Source organism: Schistosoma mansoni, chromosome 1 (assembly GCF_000237925.1).
Source record: "Schistosoma mansoni strain Puerto Rico chromosome 1, complete genome".
NCBI lineage: Eukaryota > Metazoa > Platyhelminthes > Trematoda > Strigeidida > Schistosomatidae > Schistosoma > Schistosoma mansoni.
The window spans coordinates 10,201,010-10,217,365 of NC_031495.1; the positions used below are offsets into that span (position 1 = coordinate 10,201,010).

Genomic DNA, 16,356 nt, shown 5'->3' on the forward strand with positions numbered 1-16,356 from the left:
TTGATTTTGAATATGGACATCTACTGAATCCACCACTCAAGTGAAAATTTTGAGTACTTTTGATAGTACGGACTGCAACATTTTCGTACGTTATATATGAATTTGTCTGCATGGAGTTACAAGTCACTCTTAATGACTTATTGTAGAGCCACCCTTTCACAGTTAGACTAACATCATCAAGGCGCCAAAGATAGTCTAGGTAAACGTAAGCCGCTCTGGCTTCCATCATACACACATTGATATTATCAATCACGCAACCACCAGAACTTACACAGATACACGAAATTCTTGACTGATTGTAACTACTCACTACCAAGAGTGAGTGTAGTCAGAGGATCCTGTCAGTCTTGTAAAAGTACTTTGGAATAAGAGATGCAAACAACATACGAACATTGATTGTCAACTGATTAAGTATGGATTGCATGGTTTGGACATCATCGCACAGTAAGATAATATCATCCGTATACACACGGTAGGCGTCTTTCTCCAGGCAACAGATACACACCACTATTACCTAAATCCATTAGAGCTGATTCCAGAACGTCACCGATGGTAAAGTTGGAGTGGAATGGTGAGATTGGACAACCATGACTAACCTCACTGCTTGAATGAAACAATGAAGAGGTGGATGTGTACTCTCACTCTGTCTGGAGTGTTTCTACGTAGGGTCTTTCAGAAGTCTATAAACCTATCGGGCACACCTTTTTCAACATGAGATCCTATAGTAGTGTTGTATACAACAAGTAAGGCGACCCTAATTTCACAAAACAACACAATTGTTAATCTTAGCACATTAAAAGAGGAAACATAAAAACATTTATGTCTTTCCAAGTGTAAAATACAACCTGAACGTAAGTACTTTTGGAGCGAAAACGAAGGATTCGAATTTCCAAAATAAAATTAAAATAATAAGACGTTCTTCAAGTGACTTCTAAGGATTTAACGTTTATAGCTCCGTCTTTTTTAGAAGGGTGCGTTACTGGGGTCTACATGCATCCCGACTCTTTATCGCTGAAACACAAAACGACTTGTTTTTTATTTCTTGCGAATGGACTGCAGGAGGATTTAAATTGTCTAACAGAGTTTCCACTGGGTGACTCCCTTCTATGAGCCATCCGGTGCCACTCATTCCTGTGGCAAGTTTCGTTGTCTAATTCCCTTGCCTCTTCCCATCTCAACTTCGTACATGACTTGGCCTAGTATTTTGACCACATGTGCTTCAGTTCAGGAACCATGGTTTGGTATTTAGTGCCCTTTCACCCAACATCGTACGCTGCCAGCTTCTAGAGCTAAGTCCGTGGATGTGTGGTTCTTGGAAGCGACAGATTGTGGATCGCCCTCATCCTTCTCCCCATGAGGACCTCCACTGTGGACCTCTGCTATGGAAATGTATCACCTGGTGTCATTAAATAAGCAAATAAGAAGTTAAGTGGTGTTTTTAATTGGCATCTGATCCAATTTTTTCCTAAGTTTTCCTAAGCATTTTCCAAAACCTTTCTGCCTAACCATTTGACTGTGGATGGTGAGTTGAGAGCAAAAATGTTTGAAGTTTGGCCGTCGGCGGAATTTTTTGGACTGACTGCAGGAGAACTGAGAACCATTATCTGATACAGTTACACTACGTAACTTGTTGCGGGGAAAATGTTGGCCAACTGCTGAATGATTTTGTTCGTCGTAAGTGAGATGCTTGGAAGGATTCCTGGCGATTTCGAAAATAGATCAACTACAGTCAGATAAGTAGCTCTATCAACTAAGCCAGCGAAGTCGACATGTATCCTAGACCGAAGATATTATGGCTGTAACCATGAAAATCGAGATGCTTTGGAGTCGAACCTCGCTACCTATTGTCACTGTATGTATTCGCCTACCAATTGCATGATGTGGTGTTCCATAACATGCCAATATGCTTAACTTCTAGCTACGGATTTTATTTGTTTAACGCCAATATGAAATGGCTTCGTCACTTTCGATCGTAGAGATTTTGTCACCAGCACTCTCCAAAAATCAAGCTTTCGTTCATGGTGCATAATGTATCCCGAAAATGGTAAATTTGCTTCATACCACCGTCGAAACTAGTATACGGGTTACCGCTGGTGATGTAGTCCATCGTTTTGTTAATGATAGATTCGTTCTTGGAATAAGCTTGTATATCAGATTATGACACTGGTAAATCAGGAATGGCAGTTGTCATGTAACAGTTTGCGCGATCTTCTATCATGGGAAATGCAGCAACCATATCTTCCACTGCCTTAGTGTTCTCTGGTAAGTCGTGACAAAGCATCTACTTAACCGGAATGTCGTGTGTGCTGATAAATGTCAAAGTCATAACCAAAAAGTCCCAAGGGTCAACGCTGGAGACCATTTGTAGAATGGGCTGTTATATCAGATTTTGAGAGGAGAGGCTTGTGGTTTGTTAGAAGAGTGAATTCTTGACAAAATTAGAACTTTTGGAAACGACGCCCTGCAAAGACAGGTGCCTCTACCCATCTACAGTTCTATTCTGCTGGGGCTAAGGTGTAGGATGAACACATGGTGGCGTTTTCTATGGCTCTTGGAAAATGGTTGCGAAACGATGCTAAAATCTGGAGCGTCCGCAGTCAAGGTGATCAGGATGGAGTGACCATATTGCGTCAATAATAATTCCGATCTATTTATCGTCGTGAAATTGCAAAATGCCGCCCTATATTATTTGATCCGACTCCAAGTGCTGTTCTTACTTAGCGGAAAATTGCGCCCAGATATCATGCATCGATGGAACAAAAGATGTGTGTTAGCCAACTAATCTCAAAAAGGGTCGCAGTGTGGGGAAATTGATGGGAGTGTGAGCCCTAACCGAAGTACTGCGTTCATAGCATAGCACCGCCTTAACACAGGCTGAAAAACGGTTGAAAACGTCGTTCTTAACTTCAATGTTCACATATTTCTCGTTCACAGAGTTGTCCTATCAGAGGGTAAACGGTACTTAACGGGATGTCAGCTAGCTTCATCTGATCGAACCAATTTAAACCAAGTACATTTAGATCGACTAGTGTCAAGTAACCTATCCTACTGATCGTCGATTCATGGAAAGGCACTTTACAACCTAGTTGTCTCAACAAACACAGACAACTACAACATGCTACACGAAGCTTATTTTCTTGACCCTATGCTTGGTTTTCCTACTTTGGTTCAAAATTTCTGTGAGAGAATGATAACGTCTGATGCAGTATCTTTTTGTAATCTAAATGGACGCTCATTAATATTAAGAGTAATAAATTTTCTCTCAACTGGGGCTGAGCTCTGATAAAACGCTTATGCACTCAACGAATATGTTCAGAACCTGGAAATAGGCTTCTCAGCACTCCTCTTCCGACAAGATCCATCTTTGTGATCAATGGATTTAAATGTTCTGTAACGGCTCTGCCTAAACGAACAGGTTCGTGCGAAAACAATGCCACGCCGTGCCAGTATATAATCAAAGGAATAGTCCTTGGAATAGGCTGGGAGAGATGGACTAGGAATAGCAGGCGAGAATTTGGCAGGGTTAGCTGGTTACTGGACCACATGAACATAAAATCGCGCGCTTTTCGAACGGGAAGTTTAGTCCTAACGTGATTTACATTTCTCAAACTTTTGCTGTGTTCTTACGCAACAAAAGTACCATTTCCGATCTAAAGAATCTATTCTGAGCTATACGTTCGGTAGATTACTTTTTTTGTGTTTCACTCAACTTAATAGTTAACTGTGGTTTTGCCTCAGCTCACTATCGGTTTTTTTAATACTTTTCACGTAAAGACTAGCTTTAGCTTATCGTTAACTGTTTTTATACATTTTTGCCAGTTTTTGTATACTGTGTGTTTTTTTAAACGGTCCTAAATTTACTGCTTGTATTTTTAAGACAGTCTAAATCACTAGCCATGAAAAATTCATGCAAAATGCCTGGTTGCCGTTTTGCCGTTACATCTGGCATACAATGTGACAACTGCAAAGTTTGGTTCCACGAGGCATGTACAGATCTAACAGCAGCAGCGTATAGCAGACTCAGCAAGTCTGATCGTAGGTGGGTATGTGTTACCTGCAACACTGATACCGTAGTTATGCTGGGTACCATCATTACTTTACTAACAGGCCTGAGAAACAAGTTGTCTAAGAATTTGGTAAATGAAATTATCATGACGGGTAACAAAACTGGAACGCACATGGCAAACAAGAAAAAGGATATTGACAGGTCGGCCATCGACGGTGCAGGGAGAAGCACGAGTGATGACGTGCTGAAACTCAGCACCATCTTAACATCGACGGTGATCGACTCCCTAAGTAAACTTGTGTCCCATAGGGAAGAGTCCTTGAATGAGACAGTGGTTCCCAAAAATCCTGTGGGTGGTTGGACTCACGTTAACAGGAGTAAAAAGGACCAAGCGTCACCGCCGAAGCTGAACATCACAAGTACCGTGCGGAAATCCATTGGCGACTTGGCCGCACAGTCTATCCCCAAGACTGTCGCCCGGTCATCACTGAGCCCCGGAATCGAAAACGCGCTTCGACATCCAAACAACAAAGTACCAAACCTAGACGCCCTGGAAAACCTGGGAAATCAATTACGGTTCGTGACGACTCTGTCATAATCATGAACCTTATTGACAACCCCGACCTTCCTCTCAGTATGCAGGACAAAAATGATAGGATGATCTGGGGAGAATTAAACAAGAGGCTTGAACTCCCTAGAATAGAGCCTTTGACTGTCACACGGCTCACTCGGGGGAAGGACTCTAACCACCAAAACCACCCGAGTCTGCTTCGTGTTACACTTAAGAATGCCTCCGACGTAGAGGACGTCCTGCTAGCCAGTCACTTACTGAAATCCGATGGGAACGTAAGAATACTGCCCGACATACCGTATTCTGAACGAAATCTCATCCGGAACATCCCTAAGGAATCTCACGAGGCGTATTTCCGTGGACGAAATATCATTGTGCAAGGTGTACCGGAAAATATGGACCCAACTCAAGCAAACTCTGATATTCGGAAATGAAAATTCATTAAGCATTCCTTAAAACTCAAGAACATACTGACCCAACAGGTAATGCGACTAGCCAAGAGAGACGGAGACTCTAGGCCCCGGCTATTGAACATAATCTTCCCCTCCTCCCACATGGCGGCTGCAACTCTGGAAGCATTTCGTGCCAATAGACGTCAGTTGCCAACTGGCATCAACATGCATCCGGATAGGCCCCACGACAGCAGGATCAAGCACAAACGCAAGCTGGAGCTGACAATTCCACTCGTGGATTGTCTTGATCATAAAAAAACGTGTAAAGGACAGGGACTATCAACTCGGCAAACATTGTATAGGTAGACTACCTCTCCACTCACACACGGCTCATATAGACACACAAAAGAAGCTCATGCGTTCCAAATTGAAAGTATAAATTGCTTATACACGAACGCCGCGAGCTTGCCAAATGAAATGGATGAGCTACGTGAACTCGGCAACGCTAATGATGCTCATCTGATAGGAATATCCGAAACTTGGATAACGTCTCAGTTTACGGACCAGGAGCTAGCAATACCTGAAATGCCTTTATTTCGCAACGACAGGAAAATTGGAAAGGAGGGTGGGGTAGCATTATACATACGATCACGCCTAGAGGCGCACCAACTTCACAACCAAGAGTTTCTCAATCTTGATGAGTCAGTATGGTGCTCAGTAAGATTGTTTACCACCTCGAGGTGTCTAGTTGGGGTCATCTACAGGAAGCCCATTGCCGACATCGAGTATGACAAACGTCTGCTGGAAGGATTAACCCGCTCTACGTGTCTTGGATTCTCCCAAATCCTGATTCTAGGGGACTTTAATCTTCCTAGAATCAACTTCGTGGAACATGCCTACATTGGAGGTGACAACTCTACTGAATCTCTGTTCTTCAACCTCATCGGTGACCTGGGATTATTCGAAAATGTGAAGTCGGCAACTCGTTGGAGAAACAGTCAGACGCCGTCGCGCTTACACTGGGTATTCACAAATGAAAAATTCCTAGTCGACGACCTCTCAATCCTGGCACCCCTGGGAAAAAGTGATCACGCCGTCTTATCATTCAGCTTTGTCAGCAAAACGGAGCTAAGATATCCCACCAACAACAGGCTCTGGAATTTCAAACGGTTGAATGTGTTAGCTTTACAGGACTATCTACAACAGGTGGATTGAGATGTTCATCTCAACTTGAAGTGGATGCTCATTGGGAATTTTTACTGCACACGATCTTATGTGCTACTGAGCATTCAGTTCCTCAAATGGTCCCAAAAAGCTACAAACAACCTCCAATCATCAAGAAACGCACTCGTCGTTTTCTAAGCCGCGAAAGGCACTGTTGGGCCGAATATAAACGAACTGACAATAACGACGCATACAGGCAATATAAACGCATAAGGAACATATGTTCAAAGGCAATAAGAGAAGACAGGCTTCAGTACCAGACCAAGCTTGTCGATAAATTCGTTTCCAATCTGAAAAGCTTATTCAGTTACACAGCTTCTCTTCGACAAGGCAAAACTGGAGTTTCCCAACTGCTTGGTGCTAATGGACCGACCAATAACGACGGTGATGCCGCTAGCCTTTTGGCTGAACAGTACTCTCAGACATTCCAGCCGACCCACATCAACTATACTGACGAAAGCTTCACCTGTACAGGACTTTCCGAAGTGGACCTGAGTGCTGACCTGGTGCTCCGTAAACTGCAGCAGCTAAGAAAAGACACTTCTCCTGATCCGGATATGGTTCATTCTGCTGTATTGAGGGGAGCAGCTTCAATCCTGGCATCACCACTTAGCGTGATGTTTTCACACTCGCTCAGTCGAGGCAAACTACCGGAAATTTGGAAGCTGACTCACATCACCCCAGTTTTCAAAGGAGGTCGACGCAGTGAACCCTCAAGCTACCGACCAATGGCCCTTCTCTCCATACCTACCAAAATTATGGAATCTCTAATATACGACGGTATGCAAGAATACTTATCATCCTCAAAGTTCTTCTCGCCTCAACAGCATGGTTTCAGAAAAAGTCATTCTTGCATGACCAACCTGCTGACTGCGGTGGATAGATGGACAACCATCCATGATCGCAAGGGGAAGGTTGACGTCATATACCTGGATTTCTCAAAAGCTTTTGATAGGGTCAATCACATATGTCTTATCAATAAGCTTAGACGATTGGGTATAAAACCCCCTTTAATTGATTGGCTCTCTTCATATTTAGAAAACCGACACTTTAAGGTCAGGGTTAACTTCACTCTCTCTAAGGTTATGGAATGTCCTAGTGAGGTGCCCCAGGGTTCAATACTAGGACCTCTTCTCTTCTTGATTTACATTAGCGATCTTCCTCAACAAGTTCCATCTGACTTATTGCTTTTTGCTGATGATGTGAAACTTTGGGGAGAGATACGTAATCATAATGATGTACTAGTTCTTCAGGAGGATCTGACTCAACTCCAAAGTTGGGCAGACGACAACGGACTTACCTTCAACACTTCAAAGTGCAAAGTAGTCCATCTGAGACATGTTGCAGACTATAGTTATAACTTAGGTAACTCACCTCTAGAAGTTTCCCAAGTCGAAAAAGATTTAGGAGTGTTGCTACCCTATGACCCTAAATCGTATGCGAACTGTGACAAAAACGCCTTTCAAGCAAACCTTGCACTGGTAACATTGAAGCGCATTTTTGGCCAGTTTGACGGTAGAACCTTCCACATAATCTTCAACAGTTTTATTCGTCCCCACTTAGAGTACGGAAACATAGTATTTCCTCCCTCCCTCCAAAAGTATAAGGACACTCTGGAACGTATACAACGTCGAGCCACGAAATCAGTTCGGGGACTCAAATTCAAACCTTATGAAGAGCGCCTCCAACCACTTAACCTTTACCCGTTAGAGTACAGGCGTCTTAGAGGTGACCTTCTTATGACTTATAGTATCCTTAATACTTCTGGTCATCCATTTAAACATATTCTTAAGCTTAGTCACAACACTAACCTAAGAGGTAACACCCAGAAATTGGAGACCCTATATAGCAGAACAGACTGCAGACCCAACTTCTGCTCCGTTAGAGTTGTCAAGTGCTGGAATTCGCTGCCGACTGAGCTAGTCCAAGCGACCTCCCAGGAGTCCTTTAAGAGGAAACTTGACTTATTCTTAAGGACTAAGGATAACATATTATTATGATTTACCAAATTCTTTTTTTTCCCTCTATTATCGTTCATATACCTAGGTTTTTGCCTTGAGGTATTGGTGATCCACTGCTACTAGACACGGAAGCCCGTTAAGCGAAGGCTTCTTCTATTCCATTCACAACTATTTGAACCATTTGAAGTAATCAGAATCCGTCATACTGAACCATTTTAGTATCGCGTTTAAGATTTATTTGACGTTGTTATTCACTTGCAAATTTCCAAAGTAAAATTTTAAAAATTGGTCTTTCGCCAAATAATTTCTGGGAATGTAGTATCCGTAACAGTTACATACGTCATTCACATCCCAATTGGTAAGGCTATCAATAGCTTTTTAAGGGAGGAGTCTATGGATAGTAGCAATAGACAAATTGGTCATCAGTTCAATCACATGTGAAATGCACCTAACGCGTAGGCAGCTCTTCAACGTTTGTATATAAAACATGGAGCAATCATCCTGGAGTTGCTAAAAATATTTATAAAACACACGCTCAGAATTGACTTGATGTTCACAATGTACTCGCTCCCCCACTATTGAAAAAGAAATTAATCCCTTATGCAGAGTACAGAGATGGGCAACATAGTAAGTGACCAGCTAAATAATATATTCTACGAAGAAAGGCTACAACACCTGAGATTATTCTCTCTGAGCTTTAAGTGGATAAGAGGTAGTTTGATCGTAGCGTGTAGCATAACAAGTACGCTTCCATCATTTCTAGTCGCTAAGTTCAGCGTATTGAATGCGATTTGTCTCAGTTATCGTACATATGTCAACAAAGACAGAGTAGTCGGTAACCAATAAGACCGTGTAGCTGTAAATAATTCCCCAAAATCAATAGCTCATTAAGTGTTCGACATTGGATGCTGACCATGTTGTTTAAGTGGACTTGTTTAACTGAAGGCTTTCGGTCATGCATCTGTACCAGATCACGTTTCAACACGGCGTGGGACACAGCTCCTACGTTTCATTAGCCAGCTCATAGAAAAGGTCCTCGATATATTGGTAACGAATCAAATATATCTTTCCTGCCTCTTCTCGTCTGACTTCTGATTTCTATCTGACTGGGAACGATCGAATATAGAAGGTGCTACTGGTAGCTGGTTGTAAAACTAGAACATCCGTGGTATCATCAACCGCATTACCACCTTAAGTCCATTATTTCATTTACTCTCATTATTGACGGTTCCTGTAAAATCACATTGGCAGATTTAATATAAGCAGACAACGAGGTGATCCGAATGTCCATAAAAGGAGAGATAGGTCCACTTGAGTTTTGACAGCATCGACCATGTCACATCCATGTCACAATCACGCTCCCCATGGTTACACCCGTGAAACTTCACTTCAAGGAGCGGAAGTACAGATACGCTCTCACTTTTCCTTATTAAGAGTCGCTACGCTTGGAATGTTCTCCCTGTGGAAGTGACAAATCCCCACATATACAATCAATTAAATTATTTGTTATTCTTAAAACGGTCGTATCCTCCTAGCACTCAAATCATCACCTTACTACCTAAACATGCCAATCAATCAACCTCCTGTCTGATAACGTGATAGCTGCTGGTATCAAAGATCTTTACAATTTTGAAACATATCCACTCACTTAAACGACAAGATATACCAATCCACAAATAACTACCAATGTGACTAGAATTAGTGCAATCGAGTGACCAAATCACAAGACATGGGACATTTGTAAATACATATAACGGTACTGGAAGTATAGGAAGCGAGGGCAAGGAAATCGGTTGGTTTTTAATAAGCTCGTGATCAAAATATTCAATGTTGCAACCAAAAGGAGGTAATATTGAGTTGATTCGTTACATCGTTTTGCTATACTTCTGACTGTACGTACATTCTTAAAGATAGCCAATTTGACTTTCAAATTCATGTGATTATAGATGATCTTGCCGAAGTTCAGCTCACGGTGTTTTCTTTCCATGTTTTGCACTGTAAACTATTCAACTTTGACAACGAGTCGGCTTATTTCACTTTTCGATCGAATGCTTATCACCCTCACACGACCGGTAATGATTTTTATGATACGTAAGGGAAAAACAATATTACAACTCGTTCTTCTACAGAGGTTCCCAGTTATCATTACAGCTTACTTCAATCACCTAGCTAGAATTCAGGTTTATTATCATAGGTGTCCCGATGATTCTTTTTTATTTACTATATATTATTGGTTACATTGAAAATTTCTATCGCTTTCTTTATACACACGTTTCTTACGCACAAACACTGTTTCGCTCATAAATATTTAATTCTAGAACTTGATCAGTATCTATTCCACAGTAATGATTGGTCTTGTAAACCATCCATAAACATCAGTGAAATTTTTTTACTTGTGCACGTTTTTTGATCATTCTTTTGCGTGCCGTGTTCTCCATTCTCTTTCTTACCATTATGTTTGTTACAATGCTTACATAGGCACCTAGCTTCCCAAATATTTGTTATACTTATGTACTTCGATTTCATCGTTGGTATCGACATAGTTATTAAAAATGATGGTTATGTCTTGTTAACTCGTGTAAAACACTGAGATACGCATTCAGGATTATTTAACCTTAAGCCCCATATTGTCGCTTCAAAAAGTGATTTTAATAGCTTCTGGGATATTAACCTGACCTTTTCAATATGTTTATTTTAGTAAGTGGAAATAAATGGAGAGACTGGTAAAAGTGTATGTAATCGCGGTTTGTCATATCACATTAACATGAGACGAAATTAGCAAGAAAAACAGTAAAGGGGTGGAAAGAGTGTAGTAGCAGTGATAATGAGAAAATAGTTTAAGAGATAATAAAAATGTGTGTATCAAGGGCATACTCGAACTCCAGATATAGGATTGATACGTTTAGGTTACTCGGACCGCTCTAGAAACTTTTCGCTCCGATTTCTTGGCCAGTGATTGGTGACCTTAACCTTATGGTTTACACTTATCATCATGTTTCAGACCAATCGTGTGGTTGCTCCTAGCTTTCTTTCGACCTCCTTCCATACCAGCTAGTCGTTCATCAGAGTATAGGTTGATTCAGTAGAGGTAATGTGTTCTAAACATCTCAATCGATGGGGACTCACAACCTCAGCCAATTTATAATTTTTGCCTAATACCGTAACTCAGGATTGCTTTTGGTCGTTCCACGTAACACGAGCAGTGGTTTAGAGGTATCTATGTTCAAACAGTAGCAACCTACGAATATCGTCTATTTCCAAAAACCACGTTTCACAGACATAAAGTAGAACAGAGCGAGTTCCTGAATAATATACTTGTTCTTTGGCTCGAAGATGGAAATCTATCTGAACTCGCAAATTAGGCAAAAAATTGAGCTTTCTAAATCTTTGCCCAAATTTTGTCGTTGAGAAGTAAAGTGGATAACGAGTTTAGTTGTTTCACTTTCTGCCACCAGTTTAGGCATGAAGATTTAAATTTTTTAGATTAAGATTATTTTATACCTGTTTTTCTACAAACTAGTTCTTTTTTGCTGTATCATTTCCTTATATCCAATATTTATTTATATGTATTACTACTATTGAAGTTACTGCTTCTATGAATTCGTTGTGCTAATGAGGTATAGCAACTTGGACTGATGCATATATGTGCCTGGAATAATGTTGTAGATGTCTGCTTGACGACCAGTCCTGAAAAAAACTTCAAATTTGAAGCGAGTGAAACGCATTCATGAACACGCTTGCATTTGTGCTCAGTGAGATTAGAGGGATAACATTTTCCAGCGTTCTCACCAAACAACTATATCTGCGCGTTTTAAATCGATAAATGGGTCTTCTAGCAAAGAATCAACACCCAAATTTAGATATACTTGTTTCCACTTCTCTCACGCGATGGTTCAACCATATCAATGCACACAAACTTATTTAGGTACCTAAGTTTTATTTATGTGACTAGTCTTTTGGGATCTTAATAAACTGATGTGCCTTCTATACTCCGACATGGTTTTACTCGTCCTCTACGTATAGGTTACCATTATCTACGTCTGACAGCTTTTCATCTTGTCTCGATTTCCGTATTCGTCTTCATGAAATACATACAAGATACCGCAAACTCTAGACTGTGGAACCACTTCTGACTGCAAGTAGTAGGGTACAAAATAATAATATGGCACTTCACCATAAGTACTGGGAATCTTGACATGGGTCACATAGATCTGCCCTTCCAGCTTATCTAGCTCATAAAATTTATTTGGTATTTAGATTTCTCGAAACCTGAATGTCGTCCTTTTAATTTTTCAAGGGAGCTTTAATTACGTTTTCGAATGTATTGGCCCCAGTATGTTTCTATAATTGACACTCACATGAATAATAATTCAACATTTCAGATGGCGTTGTATGGTGCTCCGTTTCCCAGATATGTAGTTTATACAGATGAGTTACGTGATGCCTATAATACTGATGATGTTTACTACACGTATAATGGACGCATAGTAAATAATATGGGAGAAATTCCGAAACGTGCTTTGTTGCAAGTGCATTATCGTTTGCGCGGTGGTAAAGGTGGTTTCGGATCTATGCTACGAGCTATCGGGAGTCAAATCGAGAAGACAACCAATCATGAAATGTGCAGAGACTTATCAGGTAGGAGAATGCGTGATGTAAACCTGGAAAAAAAATTAAAGGAATGGTATGCTACGGCTGACGAGCGGGAACGTAAGAAAGCAGAGGAATATGTTGAGAGACGACGAAAACGCCAAGAACTATTAAAACAGGGTCTTTTACCTGAACATAGCTTTTCTGATCGTGAATATGAACGACAAAAACGTAAAATTGCTTACGAACTACGGGGAGCCTTGGATTCAGGTAAAGTCGCTTGATTCATAATTCATTACAGAGTTTAGCCATAGAAAGTGTTAAGAAAGAAAAGAAACAAACGGAGATTCAGTCTGTAGCTTCTTCTGAAAAGCAACTGAATACAAAGCGTACTCGATTATGGATAGAAGAGATGGACAAAGAGCTGTCTTCGAGTTCTAGTGATGATGAAATTTCGGCTAGCTCGTCATTTGACATTTGCTCTAGTCTTGCAAAACAAGATGACAATTTGCCCGTAAAAGATGATACCGAAGCCACAACGGACTCTACAGGATTAATTAACAGTGTTAAAACAGATGCAATTGGTAAGTTAGTATTCTGTTCATTGGTGCAACCGATTAAACTTGCAAGATAGTAGGTAACCTCGGTAGCCAGTGGGAAGTTTAGAAGTCGCCCTAATTATTGCTGCATAAAAGACCAAGCAGCTCTGTTTTCTCATCATAAGCGTCTTAAGCCTTGGTATATTTGAGCCCATAATCAGTTATACTTTCTACCACGTTGTTCGAAGTATTTCAAGGTTATTCAAATTAAATATATGTAAAAGAAACAATCGTATGTTAATTGAAGTACTGTTGTCGACTTTATTCCATACTATGTGACTTGTTTGATAGCATTACTGGTGTTCCAATCCCTTAACCTCGAAAACTGATCAGCCATTGCTCTTATCTACCTAGGAATTATATATATATATATATATATATATATATATATATTAAGAGGTTATAAGCTACTCTAGCTGTAATAGTCTTTCGCAGACGTTTCGTATTGAAAAGTTGTTGTCAGTCTACAAACCGATTAAATTTGTGTCGATTATAACTGCGATTACAACCGCATTTTCATCAAGCTGGACTCATCGGCTTTCTATCTGTATGTTTTCCGATGATATTAGATGTTTCCTAACTTACGTAACTCACATACAGTCGAAACAAAATGTTCGAAAATTAGTAGCATAGACTAACTTACGAATTATTATCATACGATGAATCCACTTCTTAGCACTACCGTATATGTATTTGAAACAAAAAAAAGTAGACGATTATATGCATATGTGAGGTTTAGTGACGAATCAGCTATTGGAATGCGTCCGAACGATTATGCCAATGAAAAGATGATTTTTGTCGCACAACGATAAAAATTAAATTGGACATAATATGTGTATTTACGTGTTTACAATGACAGTAAATAAAAATCCTTAAATTCATCAGTCGTATAGGTCTTTAATCTGTTGTTTTTGAACGACTGATGAATAAAAAATTTAACTACATTAATTCATTTCTTTTTCAAATTTCAGTTGAAGATAAAAAGGAATTGCAAAATGCTTGTGAAAACACCTCAAAAGAAACTGTCCAACCTTTAACTGACCAACAGTTGCGTGAAGTAGATACTGCAGAAAATCTCGAAGTGTTCGGCTTAGATGTTCTTAAAGCAACCTTAATGGCTCTGGGTTTAAAGTGCGGAGGAACGTTAAAAGAACGAGCTAGCCGTTTGTTTTCAATCAAAGATTTAAGTCCTGAGCAATATCCTGTAAAGTTACTAGTGAAGAACAGATAATTCTGATTTTCCTGAGATACCATTTAGAAATTTATGTATAATTTTAAAGATTTGTTTTTGGCACATAACAGTATATATATATATATATACTAAGGAAAACATTGATTACTCGGGTAATTACTAGTGAATGCCATAAAGCGGTGTATTGACATGCGTATCATGTACGTCTAGACCCTTGATATCTGATGAGAAGTCATACTTTTAACTTTGGTTTAAACTTGTATTATTCGCAACTCGAATGCCATAATGGACTCTCAAGAAAAAAAGAGAAATATACAATATTAATGATTACATATACATAAAACGTATTATTGATAAATAAAACAGTACAAGATAGGTTACAATCATTCTGTTTTCAAAATAATTTGATATATTTTAAGTAAATATGAAACAGAAGTTAACAACACAGTGAACGTTTATAAAGCACAAAGCAGTTACAAGAAAATGAAAATTAACATCACAATTTATTTACTCCTGGAGTCAAATAAAACTGACATCTGGGGGAAATACAAGAAAAAGTGATCGCCTGAGATAGTGATTAAAATATGGCGCTGAAAAAGACCCTAATAGTACTATTTTTTTCGAAAGGAATCGATGTGCACATCAACGAGTAAATAAATCCCGAACAGAAGTGGTCAGTGGAACATGCTTTCTATTATGATTCACAGCTCATTGTACATGCTTGTCTGGATAAGTTAGGTATTATTGTAGTACACAACTTTTGTCGATTCTACGCCTCCCATATGACATATAACCTGCATTCTGCTCCAGTTCTAGTTCTGCAGCTAATCTTTAAGTTAAAAAATGTTAAAAATAAGAAAAACTTACACTTTCTCATGCAAATCCAATTCCTGAATGATGTCATCACGTTCATTGACCAATCGTACAAGATCTTGTAAAAGAAGATCTTCTCGTCTTCTATCATTATCTGTTTTCAAATAATCTATTTTATTTTGAGGAAAGATTTACGGATTAGTCTGAGCTTTTAATGAAATCACAAATTACACGCGTTGCATCAAAGAGGTCCAATAACTGAATGTGACTCGATAAACAAATACATTTTTACATACACCTTTTGTTTTTGGACTGATGAAACTACGTGACTGCCATTGCTTGAATGATGAATTTTAACGCGTAAGCCAACAAATAATTTATGCCCGTAAACTTGTGCTTAATTTTCGGCAAATTTTTTGTTGTCGTAATTCTCCAGGTGGCGCGAGTTCATTTTTCACATTTATAGGATAAAGTAAGACAGGTGGGTTTTTGGAGACCCAGATAAGCAAACGTAACGATATATAAAGGTGATGTAGTTTGAGCTAAGCCTATAAAAATTCAGGGATAAGCGGTTGTCATGAAAAATAAGTTGTTTTTCTCTTATTTTAATCACCAATTTCATACAGACATTGAAAAAAATGTACAGCGTTTAAAGCTCAAAGGCTACTTACATTTTTAAGGTGAAAAATGTACAATAACCATATGGATCGGGCGAGTCTATTGTAAGCTAGAAATATGCAATATCATGCATTACACCTGAATGCTCGTGACACATGTCCATTTCGAAGAAAACGTTTCTGTGTCCACAAAAGGCTAAATTATGGGAAACACTTTTTATGTGTAGTCTGTTCTTCAATATCAAGAAACAGAACAAACTCAAAGACAATAACCACGAAAAGAAAGGCAGATATCACTAAAGGAAGTAAAGTTCAGTTTTTGAGCGCAAAAGTAGAAATTGAAACCACGAAAAACAGCATGTCTAGCACCTTGCAATTTGTTCAAAAGGTA

General features: G+C 39.5%; 2 protein-coding genes across 2 annotated transcripts in view; one reads left to right on the top strand and one right to left on the bottom strand.

Annotated features, from left to right (window-relative positions):
• Positions 1 to 12,536: 12,536 nt before the first annotated feature.
• Positions 12,537 to 14,574, top strand: Smp_161960 (hypothetical protein; the record flags this gene model as incomplete). The annotated part of the gene is made up of 3 exons (XM_018793210.1): positions 12,537 to 13,014; positions 13,053 to 13,328; positions 14,315 to 14,574. 3 exons carry the CDS (start codon positions 12,537 to 12,539, stop codon positions 14,572 to 14,574), a joined length of 1,014 nt encoding a protein of 337 aa, XP_018647745.1.
• Positions 14,575 to 15,398: 824 nt separating this feature from the next.
• The window catches only part of Smp_161970 (putative tangerin), a gene marked incomplete at both ends in the record, with an annotated part of 29,835 nt that continues 28,877 nt past the window's right edge, over positions 15,399 to 16,356 (bottom strand). Inside the window, one exon of the mRNA XM_018793211.1 lies at positions 15,399 to 15,517. Coding sequence (XP_018647746.1) covers positions 15,399 to 15,517 — 119 coding nt within the window. The remainder of the gene's footprint in view (positions 15,518 to 16,356) is intronic.